We start from the raw sequence: 20965 nt of genomic DNA, 5'->3' as shown, positions 1-20965 counted from the left end.
TGTCTGTGTCTGTCTCCTTCCCCGTGTCTGTGTCTGTCTCCTTCCCCGTGTCTGTGTCTGTCTCCTTCCCCGTGTCTGTGTCTGTCTCCTTCCCCGTGTCTGTGCCTGTCTCCTTCCCCGTGTCTGTGTCTGTCTCCTTCCCCGTGTCTGTGTCTGTCTCCTTCCCCGTGTCTGTGTCTGTCTCCTTCCCCATGTCTGTGTCTGTCTCCTTCCCCGTGTCTGTGTCTGTGTCTGTCTCCTTCCCCGTGTCTGTGTCTGTCTCCTTCCCCGTGTCTGTGTCTGTCTCTATCCGTCTCCCCACCAACATTTTATTACCTCACATATAAGCTTCTAATACTATTAATGTCTTTTGTTCCTATAGCAACCACTCACAGCTCCTACAAATAACCTGTAGTTCCAGGCTCCATTTACTTTAATGAAGGCATGTTTTTTGGAGAGTAACTAAAGCACGGGGTTAAATTTTCCTGTCAAAACATAGTCTAAGATGTTCCCTGGGTCACATGAGGTGTGTGTGTGCGCGCAAAATTGTGATTGTAAATGCGATGGTGCGGATACACTTTTCGTTTCACTTTTTCCTTATTATGTAGATGGGGGCAAAATTGATTGGTAAATTGGAATGCGCAGGGTTAAAATTTTGCCTGACAACATAGCCTATGATGCTCTTGGGGTCCAGACTTGTGAGCGTGCAAAATTTTGTGGCTGTAGCTGCGACGGTGCAGATGCCAATCCCGGGCATACATACATTCAGCTTTCTATATTAGATATATATTTTTTGTTGAATGGGGTTCAGGAGTGGGAACTGAAATATCTAAGATGACATTGATATTTCACTTACCAGCAGTCTGTTTCCTGGGAGTTGTGCGGATAGTATACTCAAAGTCAGGAACAGCCCGGCTGCTCAAGTGCAGGTGATAATTCCTTGCTTCGTCTAGGAGATCTCTGCATTTCAAATCCTGTCGGATAATTTCTTCCTTGGCCACAACCGACATAAGGAATTCAATGGGCAGGAGAGGCAGCCGAACCTAAGAGACAGGGTTTGTAAAAATCTTAAGTAATAAAGATAAAAGCAGATGAAGTGAGAACTTTGAGATTCATGCTGCCACAGCTATAGGCAACATGACAACCCACACGCACACCCACACACTGGAAAAATTGACTTATTTTTAAAGTCCCCTAATGGGACTCAAACCGGTGATTGCTCTATGGAATGTCAATACATTAGTATTTCAGTCTGAACAGAGAGTCACAAGGGGGTTAACATGTCAGTTACATGTGAAATCCAGCACAGAAAGGAAAGCACTCAATGAAAATTTTCATGTGGTTTATTCCATGTGCACAAATTTATATGGTGGGTACAGACAGCCCATAGACAGGGGAAATAGACGCGTTTCAACCGTATTACACGGTCTCCGTCATGTCAGTTACAGGGGCCTTCAGCAAGCTTCCCCAGCTGCCAAGGTGACATCAGTTTCCTCATGACAATGTCACTGGAAGCTACACAAGCATCAGATAAATGCTGCTGTCAGATTGATGGGGATATTTAGGTGGTTGAGCTACTGTGATTGGCCTGCACTTGTACCAATGTATTTAGATGCAGGTTGACACAGCTGATGTCTGCATAGAATGACATTGCTGAGCTCCTGAGACCACTTCATACGTTTGTTACATTGTGGGTCAATGAGGAATGCAAGATGTTAGAGTAAGGCTGGGGCCACACGGGCACTACTGCGATCCACTTGCATGAGACTCGGCTCGTGCTGGCAGTACAGCAGAGCCGAGTGTCATGCCTGTGTCCTTGCAACTGAGGTCCGTTCGTGCGAGCAGACCTCAGCTGCGGGGGGCGGGCCGGCACTCAGGAGGGGAGGGAGGGATTTATCTCCCTCTCTCCTGTGTAGCCGGGTATTGCCATTCTCGCACTGCACTAGCAGTACACCGATGTACCGCGAGTGCAGTGCGATTTTTCTCTCGCCCCATTCACTTGAATGGGTGCGAGAGAAAGAGACTCAGCTTACAATCGCAGCATGCTGCGATTGTTTTCTCAGTCCGATTAGGGCTGAGAAAATAATCGCCCATGTGTGCTGACACACAGGCTAGAATTGGTCCGAGGGGAATGCGATGTTTTATCGCACTCCACTCGCACCGATTTTCTCGCCGTGTGGCTTAGCCCTTAATAGGAGCCAAGCTCTAGTACCCAAAAGTCGCCACAGCACTGGTATTTGGCACTGGACATGCTGAACATGATTGGTGAGGGTTAGTGATGTACTGGTGCTTAGTACAGTTGGATGCCTGGCTGGGTGTGACTCGAGCACCAAAGTATAATGGAAGTTAATGGGGAACTCTGGCATGTTACCAGAAGATTTCTTGGAAAAACAATGCTAGACTTCTCCATTGACTTCCGTTATACTCGGGTGTATAAGTCACACCGATCCAACTGCTTGTTAAGAGTACCCGAGCATGGTAGTGCTTGCTCAATCACTAGTGAGGGTGCTTGGTGTCAGATCCTCATAGATCCGATCTAGGTCATCAAGATTAAACTTCTACATATAGTGACCACAAATTAGAGCTAAAATGTAAGACAAGTAATTAAAACCATTACCTGAGAGAGGATCTCATTCAGCCACACTTCATGGTGCTGCGGATTCGCTTGGAGCCACTTTACAGCCGCATTGTAGACCTGCTGCTCATCCTCAATGTTTAGATCTCCAGAAGAAAGCAATTTGTAGAGGTGCTGAGGGGACATGCTGACAAAATCCTCACAATCCACCACATCTGTAAAATGGTCACAAGCATAGCGATCCGCCATGTCCATCAAGTCCACACGATTGTGGCTTTCGGCAAAAGCTCGGACAGCCAGGCAATTAGAGGGGTGAAAATGCAACTTCATATATTCACAACAAGCCTTGGCAACCAGTTCCACTTGAAGGATACAGGCGGCGTAGAGGAGAGGCTGAACGTTGTCAACTGTCAGGGTGACTTGTGACGAATATGCAAACCTTACCAAGTCTTCAATGGCGTCACCATCAAAGTCACGGATCTCAATGAGAGTCTGTTTAGCTTCTGCCATATCAGACAGGAACATGGCACGGAAATATGGTATCACGCAGGCCAACACAAGTTTGTGGCATGGGATCAACTTACAACCAACCTAAATAAAAAGAAACAAGCCATGAAAATCACATACATGTGAGGTGTAGAAGGTGGGAATTTAGACTGACACCGTCCAACTGAGGATCAAAGTAACGAGCGGGAAAAATAAATAAGTCATCCCGTCCAACACGTGGCACTTTATAATATACAACCTGACAAGTGGTAAAGGGTGCCTGTTCTCTTAAGCACCTAGTGAACCAGCAGTTAAGGTAATGATTGGCAGGGAACTAGAGACTAAAGGCCACGTCACACTAAGCAACATCGCTAGCAACATCGCTGCTAAGGAACAACTTTTGTGACGTTGCTAGCGATGTTGCTGTGTGTGACATCCAGCAACAATCTGGCCCCTGCTGTGAGGTCGCTGGTTGTTGCTGAATGTCCTGGGCCATTTTTTAGTTGTTGCTGTCCCGCTGTGAAGCACAGATCGCTGTGTGTGACAGCGACAGAGCAACAACTAAATGTGCAGTGAGCAGGAGCCGGCTTATGCGGACGCTGGTAACCACAGTAAACATCGGGTAACCAAGAAGCCCTTACCTTGGTTACCCGATGTTTACCTTAGTTACCAGCGTCCGCCGCGCTCACGCTGTCAGTGCCGGCTCCCTGCACACGTAGCTGGAGTACACATGGGGTAATTAACCCAATGTGTACTGTGGCTAGGAGTGCAGAGAACAGGAGCCGGCACAGACAGCTGAGAGCGGCGGACGCTGGTAACGAAGGTAAACATCGGGTAACCAAGGTAAGGGCTTCTTGGTTACCCGATGTTTACTGTGGTTACCAGCGTCCGCAGAAGCCGGCTCCTGCTGCCTGCACAAGTAACCCGATGTGTACTGTGGCTAGGTGTGCAGGGAGCCAGCGCATAAGCGGTGTGCGCTGGTAACCAAGGTAAATATTGGGTTGGTTACCCGATATTTACCTTAGTTACCAAGCGCAGCATCGCTTCCACGCGGCGCTGGGGGCTGGTCACGGGTTGCTGGTGAGATCTGCCTGTGTGACAAGCTCACCAGCAACCCGTGTAGCGACGCTCCAGCGATCCCTGCCAGGTCAGGTTGCTAGAGGGATCGCTGGAGCGTCGCTTAGTGCGACATCTCACCAGCGACCTCCTAGCAACTTACCAGCGATCCCTATCAGGCTGTATCGTTGTTGGGATCGCTGGTAAGTTTAGTGTGACTGGGCCTTAACAGATCTAATGCTGCTCAATTCCTCTGATAAGGGAAGACAGTGTACAACACCTCAGAACTAGGGTACTGTTCCCATTATGCAGACATCCACTAGGTGCTCTTGTCTCCCAAACAAGAGTTGTTTAACTTAAAAAGCAAATTATTCACCAGATCCCTCTAAAATGTTCAGTTAAAAAACAAACAAAAAAAAAAAAAAAACACAAACCACCACATTCTCTCAGGTTCTCAGTGTTGTGTAAATAATTGCTCAAGTGTTTAACTTGAAGATGATGGCTGCTGCCTTATAAAGTTAGGACAAGTTGTTTTATTATAGGTTTACCAGTTCACCGAGCAGGAATGTCACAGCTCTAAGCTCAGTATTTCCATCCAGAAATATAAAGTGCTCTCATTTAGGTCTAGGGGGAATCAGGCAAACCATCTCCTTCCCTGCATCATCGTATGCTGTTCATTCAGTATTTAAAAAAGGTAGTAGCGCCATTACAAGATTATGAGGAATATGCCCCCAACTCCAAAAGAAATAAATAGGTACCTTAAGTGTGATGTCACACAGCTCTCCCACTTCATAGAAATGGAGAAGCGAAATGTGAAAGTCCTTCCAAGCCTCATCAGCTTCAAAAACAAAAGAGCCATCTCCCTCACTGTCACTCGTGAAGGACTTGTCCTGGTGGAGCTTCCTTTTCCCCTTTGTCTGTGGTTGCTTTGGTTGTCCAGGAAGCATGGATTCCGATGCCATTAGAAGCGTAGAGAACTCTTGACAACCACAAATTATTCATATTAATGGTTATGGCCAGTTAAAGTAGCCATCTTGATCTGTCAATAGATTATAGAATACAGTTACTTCATACATGCTACATTATTATTATTTATTATTATAGCGCCATTAATTCCATGGTGGTATACATAAAAACTAGTAAAACACTCATGAACAGTACAAAACAGACTGGTACAGGAGGAGAAAGGACCCTGCCCGCGAGGGCTCACAGTCTACAGGGAATGGGTGAGGGTACAATAGGTGAGGACAGAGCTGGTTGCGCAGTGGTGTACCGGACTGAGGGTTATTGTGGGTCGTAGGCTTGTCGGAAGAGGTGGGTCTTCAGGTTCCTCTTGAAGCTTTTTACGGTAGGAGAGAGAGTCCGATATGGTGGGGTAGAGTGTTCCAGAGTATGGGGGGAGGCATGGGAGAAATCTTGTATGCGATTGTGGGAAGAGGAGATAGGAGTAGAGAAGGAGATCTGGTGAGGATCTGAGGTTGTGTGCAGGTAAGTACCGGGAGACTAGGTCACAGATGTAAAGAGGAGACCGGTTGTGGATGGCTTTGTAGGTCATGGTTAATGTTATGAACTGGAGTCTTTGGGCAATGGGAAGCCAGTGAAGGGATTGGCAGAGTGGCGAGGCTGGGGAATAGCGAGGGGAGAGATGGATTAAGCGGGATGCAGAGTTCAGGATAGATTGGAGGGGTGGAAGAGTGTTGGAAGGGAGGCCAAAGAGCAGGAGGTTGCAGTAGTCGAGGCGGGAGATGATGAGGGCATGTACTAATGTTTTTGGTGATTCTTGGTTAAGGAAGGCACGGATCCAGGAGATATTTTTGAGTTGTAGTTGGCATGAGGTGAAGAGGGCTTGAATGTGCGGCTTGAAGGATAGAGCAGGGAGGAGGGAGGAGGGAAGACAATGAATTCTGTTTTGTCCATATTAAGCTTTAGGAATTGCGCAGAGCAGAAGGATGAAAAAGACATTGTGGAATTTTGGTTAATAAGGAGGTAATGTCAGGTCCAGAGAGGAAGATCTGCGCATCATCGGCATAGAGATGATACTGAAAGCCGTGGGACTCTATGAGCTGTGCCAGGCCGAAGGTGTAGATAGAGAACAGCAGGGGTCCAAGAACTGAACCTTGAGGGACACCAACGGATAGGGGGTGGGATGAGGAGGTGGTGTGAGTGGGAGACGCTGAAAGTTTGGTCGGTTACGTATGAAGAGAGCCAAAATAGGGCCAAGTCTGTGATGCCCAGAGAGGAGAGAATCTGTAATAGGAGGGAGTGGTCTACTGTGTCAAAGGCAGAGGACAGGTCCAGGAGGAGGACAGAGTAGTGTCGCTTGGCTTTGGCAGTTAGTAGGTCATTGGTGACTTTATTTAGGGCAGTTTCAGTAGAGTGATGCGGTCGGAAGCCAGATTGTAGCTGGTCAAAGAGGGAGCAGAAGGAGAGGTATGAGGACAATTCAAGATGGCTATGCTATTCCAGTAGTTTTGAGGCATAGGGGAGAAGGGATCTGGGGCGGTAGCTAGACACAGGATTGGTCAAGAGAGGGCTTTTTAAGGATGGGTGTGATCGAAGCATGTTTAAAACATGAAGGAAATACACATCTGAATTCTCTACAGTATTGCAATGAAGCAGTATTTCCTCCAACAAAGTCACCAATAGTCAAGATCTTAATATCTGTATTGAATTGGGGTATAGATGTAAATACAGGTGTAAACTGTCTAATATCCAATCATATGCATAGGAGTGATAGATATATATTAATGTTGATGCAAGGGCTTATGCCCCATTCACTAAGTGGCAGGAGGCACATGGCCAAATCACTAAGTTTTCCTTTCCCTCGAAAGAAGTATGAGCACTGAAGCCACTGATTAGGTGCAGAGTTCACAAGACACCCACTGGAGAATGGTGATCCCAGTAGACCAGCTAAGGCCACAGCTCAGAGTGCTAAGATGTGGCACTGCTTTGGTAAGAAAGTACACCCAACTCTCTCTGTGAACATTAGCAAGCATTAGTCCAGTAGTGTACAACCTCTTTAAAGTTGCCCAAACAAAGAAAAATGTCAACATAGTGTCCCCAACCAAGCAGGTTTACAAGGGGGATAGTCATTAAAACAATGTTTTTCGAAACTGCATGGCCACCCAAAGAAGTTATCTAGCGCCTCCGACTTCTGCATCAGGATGTGAAACGCTGATGACCTTGCATGAGACTAGGTAAGTGGCCAATGCTGCATGGCTAGCAATTATGGAGCACAACTCCTATGCCAATTCATAAGATAGAAGAATGATACCTTCCAAGCATTCTCAAGTCCCACAACCATAGAAAAGAGCAGGATAACCACTTAAAGATGACAAACATGAAGGCCAGTGCTTCCTCCACGCTCATGCACATAACTATACAAAGTGTCACTCTCGGAGAAGTAGTCATTGCGGAGCAGTAACACAAGAGCCAATTGAAGGAGACAGGAAAAACTCGCTTGCCAACTTCTTGCTATTGAAATGATAGGAGAACAATTATCCAGTAACTATGGAAACTCGCAGTAAGGAGCTGGGTACTGACGTGTGAATGTGAACTTTGTGCCTCCCACTTAGTGAATATATAATTAGCCTCAATAATAAGCAATGCTAATCACATACTCATGACATGCCATAGCTGCCACACGTAGTACGTCATTCAGTGATACAAGGCTGTGCAGGGAGCAGGTATTCACACTGAAGTTTCTTACTGGTCATTAGTTTACAGATATGTCTCATCCATGAATGGCAGCTCTTCTGTATGTCCAGGATACTGTGGAATATAGATTGTGAGTATACAGCCCCCATAGAGAAACCCAGGATACATGTACAGTAGATGGCATGAGCTCTCCGGAGCCGCAGATGCCCTTAGTATTCTGGTCTGGCCACGTACGGCCTCATTCAGATATCTGAACCACATGCTTGTTCCATCCTTCATTTAAGGGCATTTGGACCCAACAACATTTACAAAGTGGTTCACATGTTTGTTTTTCCAGGAGGGTGAAGGAGGAAACAAAAGAAATAACTCCCATACTGATTAAACGCCACACAGCTCCCAACAAGTCAAGTAGTCAAAAATCCAAAATGGTCACCACTATGGCATCATTTGAGTCAAGTATCAAAAGAAGGGTTTTTATGATTGGGAGCAAAAAGGGATCTGGGTAACAGAACAATTAACAAACGAAACACTGTCCTTAAATTAGATCCCTTTTGGGGCTGTCGAAAACTTATCACATAACACTTCACCAATTTCTACAAATCCAACATGATCTCGGCTCAATCGGGTCTGATGGATCTTAGCATACAACATCATCCCCTAATATATGTTATTGCTTCTACAGGACACACAAAGGGTCTAAATTATTAATTATTATTATGCCATTTATTCCATGGCACTTTACATGTGAAAAAGGACGGGGGGCATACATAGACAAGTACAATAGTCATGAACAATACAAGGCACAGACAGATACAGGAGGAGAGAGGACCCTACCCATGATGGCTCACAGTCTACACAGAAGGGGTGAGGATACAGTAGGTGAGGGTACAGCTGGTCGGGCAGCGGTATAGTGGACTGAGGGTTAATGCAGGTGGTAGGTTTGTCTGAATAGGTAGGCCTTCAGGTTCCTTTTGAAGGTTTCCACCATAGGTGAGAGTCTGATATGTTGTGAAAGAGTTCCAGCGTATGGGGAAGGCATGGGAGTAATCTTGTATGCGATTGTGGGAAGAGGAGATAAGGGGGCAGGAGAGAAGAAGTAGCTCGTGAGGATCGGAGGTTGCGTGCAGGTAGGTACTAGGTCACAGATGTAGGGAGGAGACAAGTTGTGGATGGCTTTGTATGTCATGGTTAGTGTTTTGAACTGGAGTCTTTGGGTAATGGAAAGCCAGTGAAGAGCTTGGCAGAGAGGAGAGGTCGGGGAGTAGCGGGGAGACAGGTGGATTAGTCGGCCAGCAGAGTGTAGGATAGATTGGAGGGGTGCGAGTGTTAAAAGGGAGGCTAAAGAGCAGGAGGTTGAAGTAGTTGAGCCCGGGCATAATAAGGGCATGTACAAGGGTTTTTGCAGATTCTTGGACAATGAATGTACAGATCTGGGAAATATTTCTGATTTGGAGTCAGGAGGTGGAAAGGGCTTGGCTATGCGGCTTGAAGGACAGGGCAGAGTCAAGGGTTACCCCAGGCAGTGAACACATAGGACTGGGGAGTGTGAGCAGTCATGGATAGGTCAGGTTGAGTGAGGTGGGGGAAAGATGATGAGTTCTGTTTTGTCCATGTTAAGTTTTAGAAAAATCGAGCAGAAAAGGATGAAATAGGAGACAGACATTGTGGGTTTTTGGTTAGTAAGAAGGTGATATCAGGTCCAGAGAGGTAGATCTGCGAATAATCAGCATAAAGATGATACTAGAAGCCATGGGATTCTATGAGCTGTCCCAGACCGAAGGTGTAGACCAATTTCTACCATATAAAAGTCTATATCAGGGGTCCCCAAACTTTTTCCACAGAGGGCCAGTTCACGGTCCCTCAGACCGTTGGAGGGCCGGACTATGAGAAAAACTATGAAAATCCCTATGCACACTACACGTATCTCGTTTTAAAGTAAAACAAAAAGGGAACAAATACAACATTCAAAATAATCGAAAATAATTGAATATCCTACACTCCGAGTCAATTTTTGTCATTGTTTCCTAGGGATTCCAAATTGCCATAAGTAAAATACCTATATAATATATATATAATATATATATATATATATATATATATATATATATATATATATATACATACATACATACATACACACACACACACAGCACTACAAAAACAAAACAATAATACTGTACACACTGTACCTCAGATTATAACACTTACATACACTGTACTCCCCAAATACAGCACAGTGCACCTCTGAAATGTGCTTCTCTCTTCCCGCAAATAGGTCCCACGCAGTCTCCCCCCATATAGGTCCCACGCAGTCTCCCCCCATATAGGTCCCACGCAGTCTCCCCCCATATAGGTCCCACGCAGTCTCCCCCCATATAGGCCCCACGCAGTCTCCCCCCCATATAGGTCCCACGCAGTCTCCCCCCCATATAGGTCCCACGCAGTCTCCCCCCCATATAGGTCCCACGCAGTCTCCCCCCCATATAGGTCCCACGCAGTCTCCCCCCATATAGGTCCCACGCAGTCTCCCCCCATATAGGTCCCACGCAGTCTCCCCCCATATAGGTCCCACGCAGTCTCCCCCCATATAGGTCCCACGCAGTCTCCCCCCATATAGGTCCCACGCAGTCTCCCCCCATATAGGTCCCACGCAGTCTCCCCCCATATAGGTCCCACGCAGTCTCCCCCCATATAGGTCCCACGCAGTCTCCCCCCATATAGGTCCAGCTCTTCCCCATATAGGTCCCATCAATCCCCCATATAGATCCAGCTCTCTGATCCTCCTCCATGCCCAGTAAAAAGAAAGTGAAAATAGACTTTACCTAGCACTGCAGCCGCTCCCACGCTGTGGTCCCGGCTCCTCTGTCTTCGGCTGTAAGGCCTAGATGAGCACATCGTGCGTCATGACGTGATCATTCTAGGTCTGGACGACGAGCGACGAGTGTCTACACAGGAACGAGACTTCCCGTGTAGCACTCGGCGGGTTATTTCAATTGTAAGCGCCTGTGCGCTTACAATTGAAATAACACAAGGAAATTGTGACACGGGGCGGGTAAATGGCCTCCGGGGGCCAGATGCGGCCCGCAGGCCGTAGTTTGGGGACCCCTGGTCTATATTGTCATCCCAACTGGTTAATATCCCCATGACCGTAAAAACTAAAATGGGAGGCAGATGTAGGCCCTATATCAGTGGAGCAATGGAGAAAGATTGTAGAAAATATTCCCAAATTATCTCCCTGTGAGGCCCAAAGGCTCTCAACTATAATTCCCAGAGTATACAAAATTCCAAACTTTTTACACTCGATAGAATGCAGCCATCATGCAAAATACCTAGGTGTGGGATGGATGAGGCACACTTGATGAGTATGATGTGGGAATGCAGACATCCTGAAATTAAGTCGTCTCCCTGACAGTGTGTATAGAATGAAATTTGAAGATGGAGGGGGATCCTGACTCGCCCCTATCTATAGGATCTCTCGTATTTAATTTCAACGTACAAAAGTCTTGCATTTCATTGGTTAGACCAGGGGTCTCAAACTCAGCTGGGGTAAAGGGCCACACATCCGAAAAAAAAAAAAAAAAAAAAATGAGGGGGGCTGCATTCCTTGCAGGATGAAGGGACATTTTTAATGATTCCATGTTTTTTTTCTATACACCTTTGGATCACTATTTTGAACTTTTGCTTGATTATAACAAACCTTCACTTTTAGTTAAGTTTATATATAAAATTTTTAATGGCAAAAAAAAAGTCATGCTTTATTAGAAAGGGATAAAATGTAAAACAAAAATATTCAAAATATTGTTTTACAATTAGCAGCATCATCCAACAACAAAAAAAAAAAAATTCTTCTCACCTTTCCTCCGTTCCCTCAGGGCTGCGTGCTGATCAGTGTTTGCAGCGTTTTGGAGGCAGCGTGTTTCAGCTGCATCCAGAGCGCTGGGTTGTACAGTGCAAGCAGAGTAGATGGGATTTCTAGAAATCCCCTCCACTGTGCGTGTGCGGCCCGCTGTGAACACTGACCTGCGGTGCGGCTTACAGGGTCGCAAGTGTCCTCCGTACTGAGAATACAGTAGGAGACCGCAGCAGCCCGGACCCAGACCGTGAGCATGAGCAGCTGCGGTCTCCTGTATTCTCCTGCGGAGGAGACTCGCCGCGTCCAGGACACAGTGGGTCCTGATCGTGAGCACGTACCTGCTGTTTGCGGCCTGCAGACCCTGTGACGATTGCAGCTCTATGCCGGAAGCCGACAGGTACAGTTGAATTATTTGCGGTGCCGCGCAGAGGAGCTCTAAGCACTATACCAATGGCCAGTCAGATGCAAGAAGGTGACATCATATAGCGGCATCACTTCCTTGCATCTGATTGGCCGCATCATCCATTGGTGTAGTGCAGACAGCTGCACTGCGCGGCACCGCAAATGATTCAACTGTACTGTGCCTGCAGGCGCCGGCTCCCGGCATAGAGCTGTGATGGTCACGGTGTCTGCGAGCCACAAAAAGCAGCCTCAGGTGCCGCGTGTGGCCCACGAGCCGCGTGTTTGAGACCTCTGGATTAGACACATCCTCCATCGATAGGAAAATCTACAACAAAAGATAAACTGGTTGAAAGAGGAATCTATCAAACAACTATTCGCAAATTTTAAGAAGATATCGAGTACTTGGTTGGGCTACATACATGTGTGAACGGAAAAACCTCAAATTCCAATTAAATTGACTTATTTTATTAATATATTATTAAAAGTAATCAAAACACCCTAGTGATATTACACACATAGGGTCACATGAGGGGAGGAGCTGGAATATATGGGGTCCCTAAAGTTTCCCTAAGGGGACCTTGCTCCTACCTGCCAACGGAGGGTTTGACACCGTAACTGTTTTGGGCGCCCCCGTTCCACGTCGGCTGACCCTCACTAAACCCTAACTCACAAGTGAATTAAATTAATTACACTCCTGATGGCCACACAAAGGTACTCATACATACAAAAAAATGGGTAACTTTCAATCCCAGTATGTGGAATTACATGCTGCTTACAAAGATGGAAGACAGCTACACAAGGAAGGATAGGGGAATCACACCCCAAATTAATATATACACACTTGTTGCATCAGATGGTTATTAACTTCCTTGTTCAAACATATTGTGGCCATCAAACATGGAAAACTTCAACACAATTGTAATCTATCTCAATAGACACTGCATTGCCCTAGTCTGGGCAGGTGCATGCAAACCAGTGCAGTGTCCAAAGATAATCAGATAAACACTACTGAAGCATATAAAGGTGAACAAAGTGCACCCAGAGGAAAGAAAATGTTTATTTCCCTTTAGAATATGCTTCACATCGCCTCGACGCGTTTCCCCTTCAAGATACAAGGATCATCAGGAGGCTGAAGTATCATAAACAGAAGATGTGGATAAAGATGTAATCCATGGCTGTGCGCCCAGATCACAGGATGTCCAAGGTTTAAAAACCGGCGCCAATCATGGTCACATGGACCAGGCAGCCAATCACATTCCCTGGCTACTCTGTCTCCAAAGATCTTACTACGCATGTTATTTCCAATCCGGTCGCAAGAGGTCCTGATTAAGCCACTGCGCATGCGTGCGCTCGTTCCAGCTCACATACTGATACAGCCTGCACATAGAGAGGCCGTGGCCAGCCCAATCGGCCAAACCCACCAGAGTCGCAGTCCAATAGGCAGCGCGTCCGGGTTGCCCGGGAGGCGGCGATTATGCTAATCGGCCACACCTTCCATACAAACCACCCCGGGCGCGCCGTCCAATGAGTCACGCACCTGAGTCCCCCTACTGCGCATGCGTCCGCCCACTCCAGCCTAGATCATGACAGCCTGCACATCAAAGAACAGAAGCCAGGCCCATCAGTCACTCCACCGCAGAGACGCCGTCAAATAAGACGTCCCCAGGAGCAGGAATACAAACGCCGGACTTCAAGAGATGCACTAGGCATGCACATGAGGATATCGCAGACAAGTGTGTCATATCACTAACACCCATGTCACACTACCATTATCATGGTGAGACCACCATCTGCAATAATGTTGTATCCATCATCAGACAAGCCCACATTAATCAGAACCAACATTCTATTATGAGGGGGGAGGGCACACACAAGTGCCGATCACTCCACCAGAGCTGTTTAACCCTCTATTGACCAGATCAGAAATCCCTCCCAAGGAGAGTTTCAGACCTATGAGTGGATCTAGAAGACAGACTATAATAACCAAAGAAAAAGAAAACCTAATGATAAAGGTCTTAATAACCGTAAATCCCCTTTCATAGGGCAATGACGGAAGGGCTCCCTAAAGGATCATATCAACGATAAACTCTCTTTAAAGACTATGCGACATCAAAACCGACCAAACCCAATTAGAATTGTAAATACAAGAGGAACCTGTTTAGAGGAATGAGGAATATGTTAATCTATCATTTAGCCCCAACGGAGCTTGCGTTTTGAGATAATAAATCCAACGACATTCCCTTTGTAAGATCTTTTTGTCCAGATCACCCCCCCTAGGGCCAGGCTTAATGACTTCCACTACAACAAACGAAATTGATTTACTATCTCCCTGATGAACCTCCCAGACGTGTCGGGCCAGGGGTGTATCCCTCTTATGTTTTATGTCCCCCAAATGTTCACCGACACGTCTGCGTAGTTCTCTTGTAGTCTTACCCACATAGTTTAATGGGCATTTACATGTGGCCATATAGACCACACCACTGGTCTTACAATTGGAGAAGTCTTTAATAGGGTATTTTCTACCTGTATTTGCACTAAGAAAACTTTTCGAAGGCACAATCCAGTTGCAATATTTGCAATCTCCACATTTAAAACAGCCCAGTGGTCTTCTATCCAACCAGGTCCCAGGAGGAGTGGGTCTCTGGTAGTGGCTGTGTACCAGTTGGTCCCTCAGTGAAACACCCCGTCTGTATGTTATAGATGGGTGGGGGGTAATATCTTCACAGATATCAGGGTCTGCCTGGAGAATCCCCCAGTGTTTCCGGAGTATCCCGTGGATCCTTTCTGATTGGCAATCAAAAGTGCCGATAACCCTAATGATATCCTCATTCTTTTCTTTTTTTGCCCTTGGCTGGAGGAGAGATTCTCTATCACTACAACGGGCATAATTAAATGCCCCCCATAAGACCTCATCAGGGTAACCTCTTTTCCGAAACCGGTTTTGTAAGTCTCTTGCTTGGTCAAAAAAATCATTTTTATTCGAGCAAATTTCTCCTCATGCGGAGATACTGCCCTTTTGGAATACCACGTTTCAGGGGAGTCGGATGGAAACTATCCCACCTCAAAAGACTATTCGTCGAGGTGGGTTTCCTATGTGTCCTAGAGGAAAGATGTCCACCGCTACCCACGGAAAAGGAGATGTCTAGAAACGCTAGTGAGGATTCGTCAATTTCACTTGTAAATGTTAGGCCAAATTCATTACTGTTGAGCTCATTAATGAACCAGTGGAAGTCCTTTTTACTTCCCGACCAAATAATAAAAATATCATCAATGAATCTCCCCCAAAAGTGGATCAATGGGATCCACCAGGGGGAGTCATCGGAAAAAATGACGCTTTCCTCCCACCAGCCCAGGAGCAAATTTGCATACGATGGGGCACAAGAACTCCCCATCGCGGTGCCCCTGGACTGGTGGAAGTACTTGCCGTCAAAAACAAAATAATTATGTGTCAAAATGTAGGTCAGGAGTTCCAACACAAAGATGTTATGGGCCTGCAAATACACTGCCCTCGACCGCAGGTAATGTTGTACTGCTGCTATTCCCTTTGTGTGTGGTATTGAACTATAAAGGGCTTCCACATCAATGGATGCCAAAAACATCCCAGGCTCCATAATAACACCGTCGATTTTTGAGAGGAGGTCCGAGGTGTCACGGATATACGATGGCAAAGTGAGGACGAAGGGTTTGAGGATTTTATCAATATAAATCCCCACATTTTGGGTAATTGACCCCACCCCAGAGACTATGGGGCGCCCCCTCAGTGGGGGATATCCCTTGTGAATTTTGGGGAGTGCGTAAAAAGTTGCTACAGCGGGCTTAATCGGTAGCATGAATTCATGTTCATTTTTCGAGATCAGATGTGTCTCCAAAGCCTGATCCAAGATAGCCGTAAGTTCACTCAAAAAAACAGTCTTTGGAGACAGAGTAGCCAGGGAATGTGATTGGCTGCCTGGTCCATGTGACCATGATTGGCGCCGGTTTTTAAACCTTGGACATCCTGTGATCTGGGCGCACAGCCATGGATTACATCTTTATCCACATCTTCTGTTTATGATACTTCAGCCTCCTGATGATCCTTGTATCTTGAAGGGGAAACGCGTCGAGGCGATGTGAAGCATATTCTAAAGGGAAGTAAACATTTTCTTTCCTCTGGGTGCACTTTGTTCACCTTTATATGCTTCAGTAGTGTTTATCTGATTATCTTTGGACACTGCACTGGTTTGCATGCACCTGCCCAGACTAGGGCAATGCAGTGTCTATTGAGATAGATTACAATTGTGTTGAAGTTTTCCATGTTTGATGGCCACAATATGTTTGAACAAGGAAGTTAATAACCATCTGATGCAACAAGTGTGTATATATTAATTTGGGGTGTGATTCCCCTATCCTTCCTTGTGTAGCTGTCTTCCATCTTTGTAAGCAGCATGTAATTCCACATACTGGGATTGAAAGTTACCCATTTTTTTGTATGTATGAGTACCTTTGTGTGGCCATCAGGAGTGTAATTAATTTAATTCACTTGTGAGTTAGGGTTTAGTGAGGGTCAGCCGACGTGGAACGGGGGCGCCCAAAACAGTTACGGTGTCAAACCCTCCGTTGGCAGGTAGGAGCAAGGTCCCCTTAGGGAAACTTTAGGGACCCCATATATTCCAGCTCCTCCCCTCATGTGACCCTATGTGTGTAATATCACTAGGGTGTTTTGATTACTTTTAATAATATATTAATAAAATAAGTCAATTTAATTGGAATTTGAGGTTTTTCCGTTCACACATTTTGAACTCAAACCAACCATATAGGAATTGTGTATTTTCTCAAATTGTTCTATGGCGGGTTTCCTGTCTGGATCTGTTGGGGCAGATAATTGGCTGGAGGACGCAGTGCAGGCTTTCTCTACTGAGGACATCAGTTCGGGACTAAATTCACCATCTTTAAGGAACACATTTAGAGACTTACAGGATCTCTATTTAGAGAACTTGAGGGCCTGGTGGGAGGTAAAAGCCCTAGAAAATTATATTAAACAAAATATCGTTCCGAGGGGGTTAAGAATAAACATCAATCCCGCCCCTAGATTACATGACCCCGAGTTCCTGTCCAATTGGGAGAGGGAATCAATAGCGTCCTCGCTTAAATTTATGCAGCTGCTCCTTGATAAGGAAAAACTTAACTATAGCGAATCATTGACCAAAATAGATATCTTGAGGAAAAAGGCCCTTGAATTAAAAGGGGATCCTGATTTTGGGAGGAAAGAGGCCGTCCTACAGACTAGCATTGAAAAATATCAAGCTACTTTGAAGAAACGCAAGCATAAGCAATTTCTGCGTGACTTCAATGACTTTAAAGATAAGAGAGCTTACAATTTTACAGTAACCACTGAGCCAAAACCATATACGGACATCTCTTCCTCAGATCAAGAATATTCTGATACAGAGAGAACAGGATCCTCTTTTGGAGAACGTAGTAGAGGGAGGGGGTTCTCGAATAGACCACCACGGAGACAGAGATGGCGGAATCAGAGAGGAAATTATCCCTCCTACGGCTCAAATATGGATTCAAGAACCTTCCAGGGTCCACCACAGTCCTCTATAGGCTCTACCTCATCTCATGTGCCCTCGTCGTCAGTTGCTCCCTCCTCTTCTTTTTTAGAGAAAGGGGTTCCCAATTCCTACAACCTCAGGAGTCGGGAACAGTCCAATCAAAGAACCTGAATGATACCCAGGTGATAAACCTTTCCTCATGCACACTTACGGGTGAAATGGTCTCAGTACTCAGAAGGGGGTTATCTTTTGTGCCTACACAATCCTTTGATAGGTTCACTTGGACGAAAGATATAAACCTCTTCTGTAGGAAATTAAAATGGAAAAAGTTTTTTAAAAATAATGACCAAGAGAAGTGTAGGCAATTGGGGATTGAGGTTTCAGACTTGGAAGGGGTAAATATCCTGACGGACCTCTTGGAAGAGGGTGAACGTCATAGGGGATGGGGACCTTTTACTGTTTTTAAAAATAAGAGCCAGAGGCTACCACCGTCCAGTGAGTTATCAAGCATTGACATTTTCTTGAAGGTGGTGGAGGATGATATCTCTAGAATTCATGGCAATGCTGAAATGTACAATCTTAATGAGGGGGAGAGGGAGGCCCTGCGACTACTCAAAAGCAATCAGACCATCGTTGTAAAGCCTTCGGACAAAGGCGGGAATCTTATAGTCATGGATCATGAGCCTTATCGCAGTATGTGTCGATCCCTTTTGGATGATCAAACCACGTATGGGATACTCAAAAATGATCCAACTAGCGTTTGTTTGAGTGAACTTACGGCTATCTTGGATCAGGCTTTGGAGACACATCTGATCTCGAAAAATGAACATGAATTCATGCTACCGATTAAGCCCGCTGTAGCAACTTTTTACGCACTCCCCAAAATTCACAAGGGATATCCCCCACTGAGGGGGCGCCCCATAGTCTCTGGGGTGGGGTCAATTACCCAAAATGTGGGGATTTATATTGATAAAATCCTCAAACCCTTCGTCCTCACTTTGCCATCGTATATCCGTGACACCTCGGACCTCCTCTCAAAAATCGACGGTGTTATTATGGAGCCTGGGATGTTTTTGGCATCCATTGATGTGGAAGCCCTTTATAGTTCAATACCACACACAAAGGGAATAGCAGCAGTACAACATTACCTGCGGTCGAGGGCAGTGTATTTGCAGGCCCATAACATCTTTGTGTTGGAACTCCTGACCTACATTTTGACACATAATTATTTTGTTTTTGACGGCAAGTACTTCCACCAGTCCAGGGGCACCGCGATGGGGAGTTCTTGTGCCCCATCGTATGCAAATTTGCTCCTGGGCTGGTGGGAGGAAAGCGTCATTTTTTCCGATGACTCCCCCTGGTGGATCCCATTGATCCACTTTTGGGGGAGATTCATTGATGATATTTTTATTATTTGGTCGGGAAGTAAAAAGGACTTCCACCGGTTCATTAATGAGATCAACAGTAATGAATTTGGCCTAACATTTACAAGTGAAATTGACGAATCCTCACTTGCGTTTCTAGACATCTCCTTTTCCGTGGGTAGCGGTGGACATCTTTCCTCTAGGACACATAGGAAACCCACCTCGACGAATAGTCTTTTGAGGTGGGATAGTTTCCATCCGACTCCCCTGAAACGTGGTATTCCAAAAGGGCAGTATCTCCACATGAGGAGAAATTTGCTCGAATAAAAATGATTTTTTTGACCAAGCAAGAGACTTACAAAACCGGTTTCGGAAAAGAGGTTACCCTGATGAGGTCTTACGGGGGGCATTTAATTATGCCCGTTGTAGTGATAGAGAATCTCTCCTCCAGCCAAGGGCAAAAAAAGAAAAGAATGAGGATATCATTAGGGTTATCGGCACTTTTGATTGCCAATCAGAAAGGATCCACGGGATACTCCGGAAACACTGGGGGATTCTCCAGGCAGACCCTGATATCTGTGAAGATACTACCCCCCACCCATCTATAACATACAGACGGGGTGTTTCACTGAGGGACCAACTGGTACACAGCCACTACCAGAGACCCACTCCTCCTGGGACCTGGTTGGATAGAAGACCACTGGGCTGTTTTAAATGTGGAGATTGCAAATATTGCAACTGGATTGTGCCTTCGAAAAGTTTTCTTAGTGCAAATACAGGTAGAAAATACCCTATTAAAGACTTCTCCAATTGTAAGACCAGTGGTGTGGTCTATATGGCCACATGTAAATGCCCATTAAACTATGTGGGTAAGACTACAAGAGAACTACGCAGACGTGTCGGTGAACATTTGGGGGACATAAAACATAAGAGGGATACACCCCTGGCCCGACACGTCTGGGAGGTTCATCAGGGAGATAGTAAATCAATTTCGTTTGTTGTAGTGGAAGTCATTAAGCCTGGCCCTAGGGGGGGTGATCTGGACAAAAAGATCTTACAAAGGGAATGTCGTTGGATTTATTATCTCAAAACGCAAGCTCCGTTGGGGCTAAATGATAGATTAACATATTCCTCATTCCTCTAAACAGGTTCCTCTTGTATTTACAATTCTAATTGGGTTTGGTCGGTTTTGATGTCGCATAGTCTTTAAAGAGAGTTTATCGTTGATATGATCCTTTAGGGAGCCCTTCCGTCATTGCCCTATGAAAGGGGATTTACGGTTATTAAGACCTTTATCATTAGGTTTTCTTTTTCTTTGGTTATTATAGTCTGTCTTCTAGATCCACTCATAGGTCTGAAACTCTCCTTGGGAGGGATTTCTGATCTGGTCAATAGAGGGTTAAACAGCTCTGGTGGAGTGATCGGCACTTGTGTGTGCCCTCCCCCCTCATAATAGAATGTTGGTTCTGATTAATGTGGGCTTGTCTGATGATGGATACAACATTATTGCAGATGGTGGTCTCACCATGATAATGGTAGTGTGACATGGGTGTTAGTGATATGACACACTTGTCTGCGATATCCTCATGTGCATGCCTAGTGCATCTCTTGAAGTCCGGCGTTTGTATTCCTGCTCCTGGGGACGTCTTATTGGACGGCGTCTCTGCGGTGGAGTGACTGATGGGCCTGGCTTCTGTTCTTTGATGTGCAGGCTGTCATGATCTAGGCTGGAGTGGGCGGACGCATGCGCAGTAGGGGGACTCAGGTGCGTGACTCATTGGACGGCGCGCCCGGGGTGGTTTGTATGGAAGGTGTGGCCGATTAGCATAATCGCCGCCTCCCGGGCAACCCGGACGCGCTGCCTATTGGACTGCGACTCTGGTGGGTTTGGCCGATTGGGCTGGCCACGGCCTCTCTATGTGCAGGCTGTATCAGTATGTGAGCTGGAACGAGCGCACGCATGCGCAGTGGCTTAATCAGGACCTCTTGCGACCGGATTGGAAATAACATGCGTAGTAAGATCTTTGGAGACAGAGTAGCCAGGGAATGTGATTGGCTG

At 46.0% G+C, this 20965-nt stretch overlaps 1 protein-coding gene across 1 annotated transcript in view; it reads right to left on the bottom strand.

Annotated features, from left to right (window-relative positions):
- Positions 1 to 20965, bottom strand: part of KLHL8 (kelch like family member 8) — a 36866-nt gene that overhangs the window by 12460 nt on the left and 3441 nt on the right. The window contains exons 2-4 of the mRNA XM_075337536.1: positions 4855 to 5135; positions 2597 to 3145; positions 836 to 1022 (exon numbers count right to left, since the gene is read on the bottom strand). Coding sequence (XP_075193651.1) covers positions 836 to 1022; positions 2597 to 3145; positions 4855 to 5058 — 940 coding nt within the window. The 5' untranslated portion in view covers positions 5059 to 5135. The remainder of the gene's footprint in view (positions 1 to 835; positions 1023 to 2596; positions 3146 to 4854; positions 5136 to 20965) is intronic.

Source organism: Anomaloglossus baeobatrachus, chromosome 1, assembly GCF_048569485.1.
Source record: "Anomaloglossus baeobatrachus isolate aAnoBae1 chromosome 1, aAnoBae1.hap1, whole genome shotgun sequence".
Lineage (NCBI taxonomy): Eukaryota > Metazoa > Chordata > Amphibia > Anura > Aromobatidae > Anomaloglossus > Anomaloglossus baeobatrachus.
The sequence above is the reverse complement of the archived record's forward strand: the minus strand, read 5'-3'. Positions and strand labels throughout refer to the sequence as shown.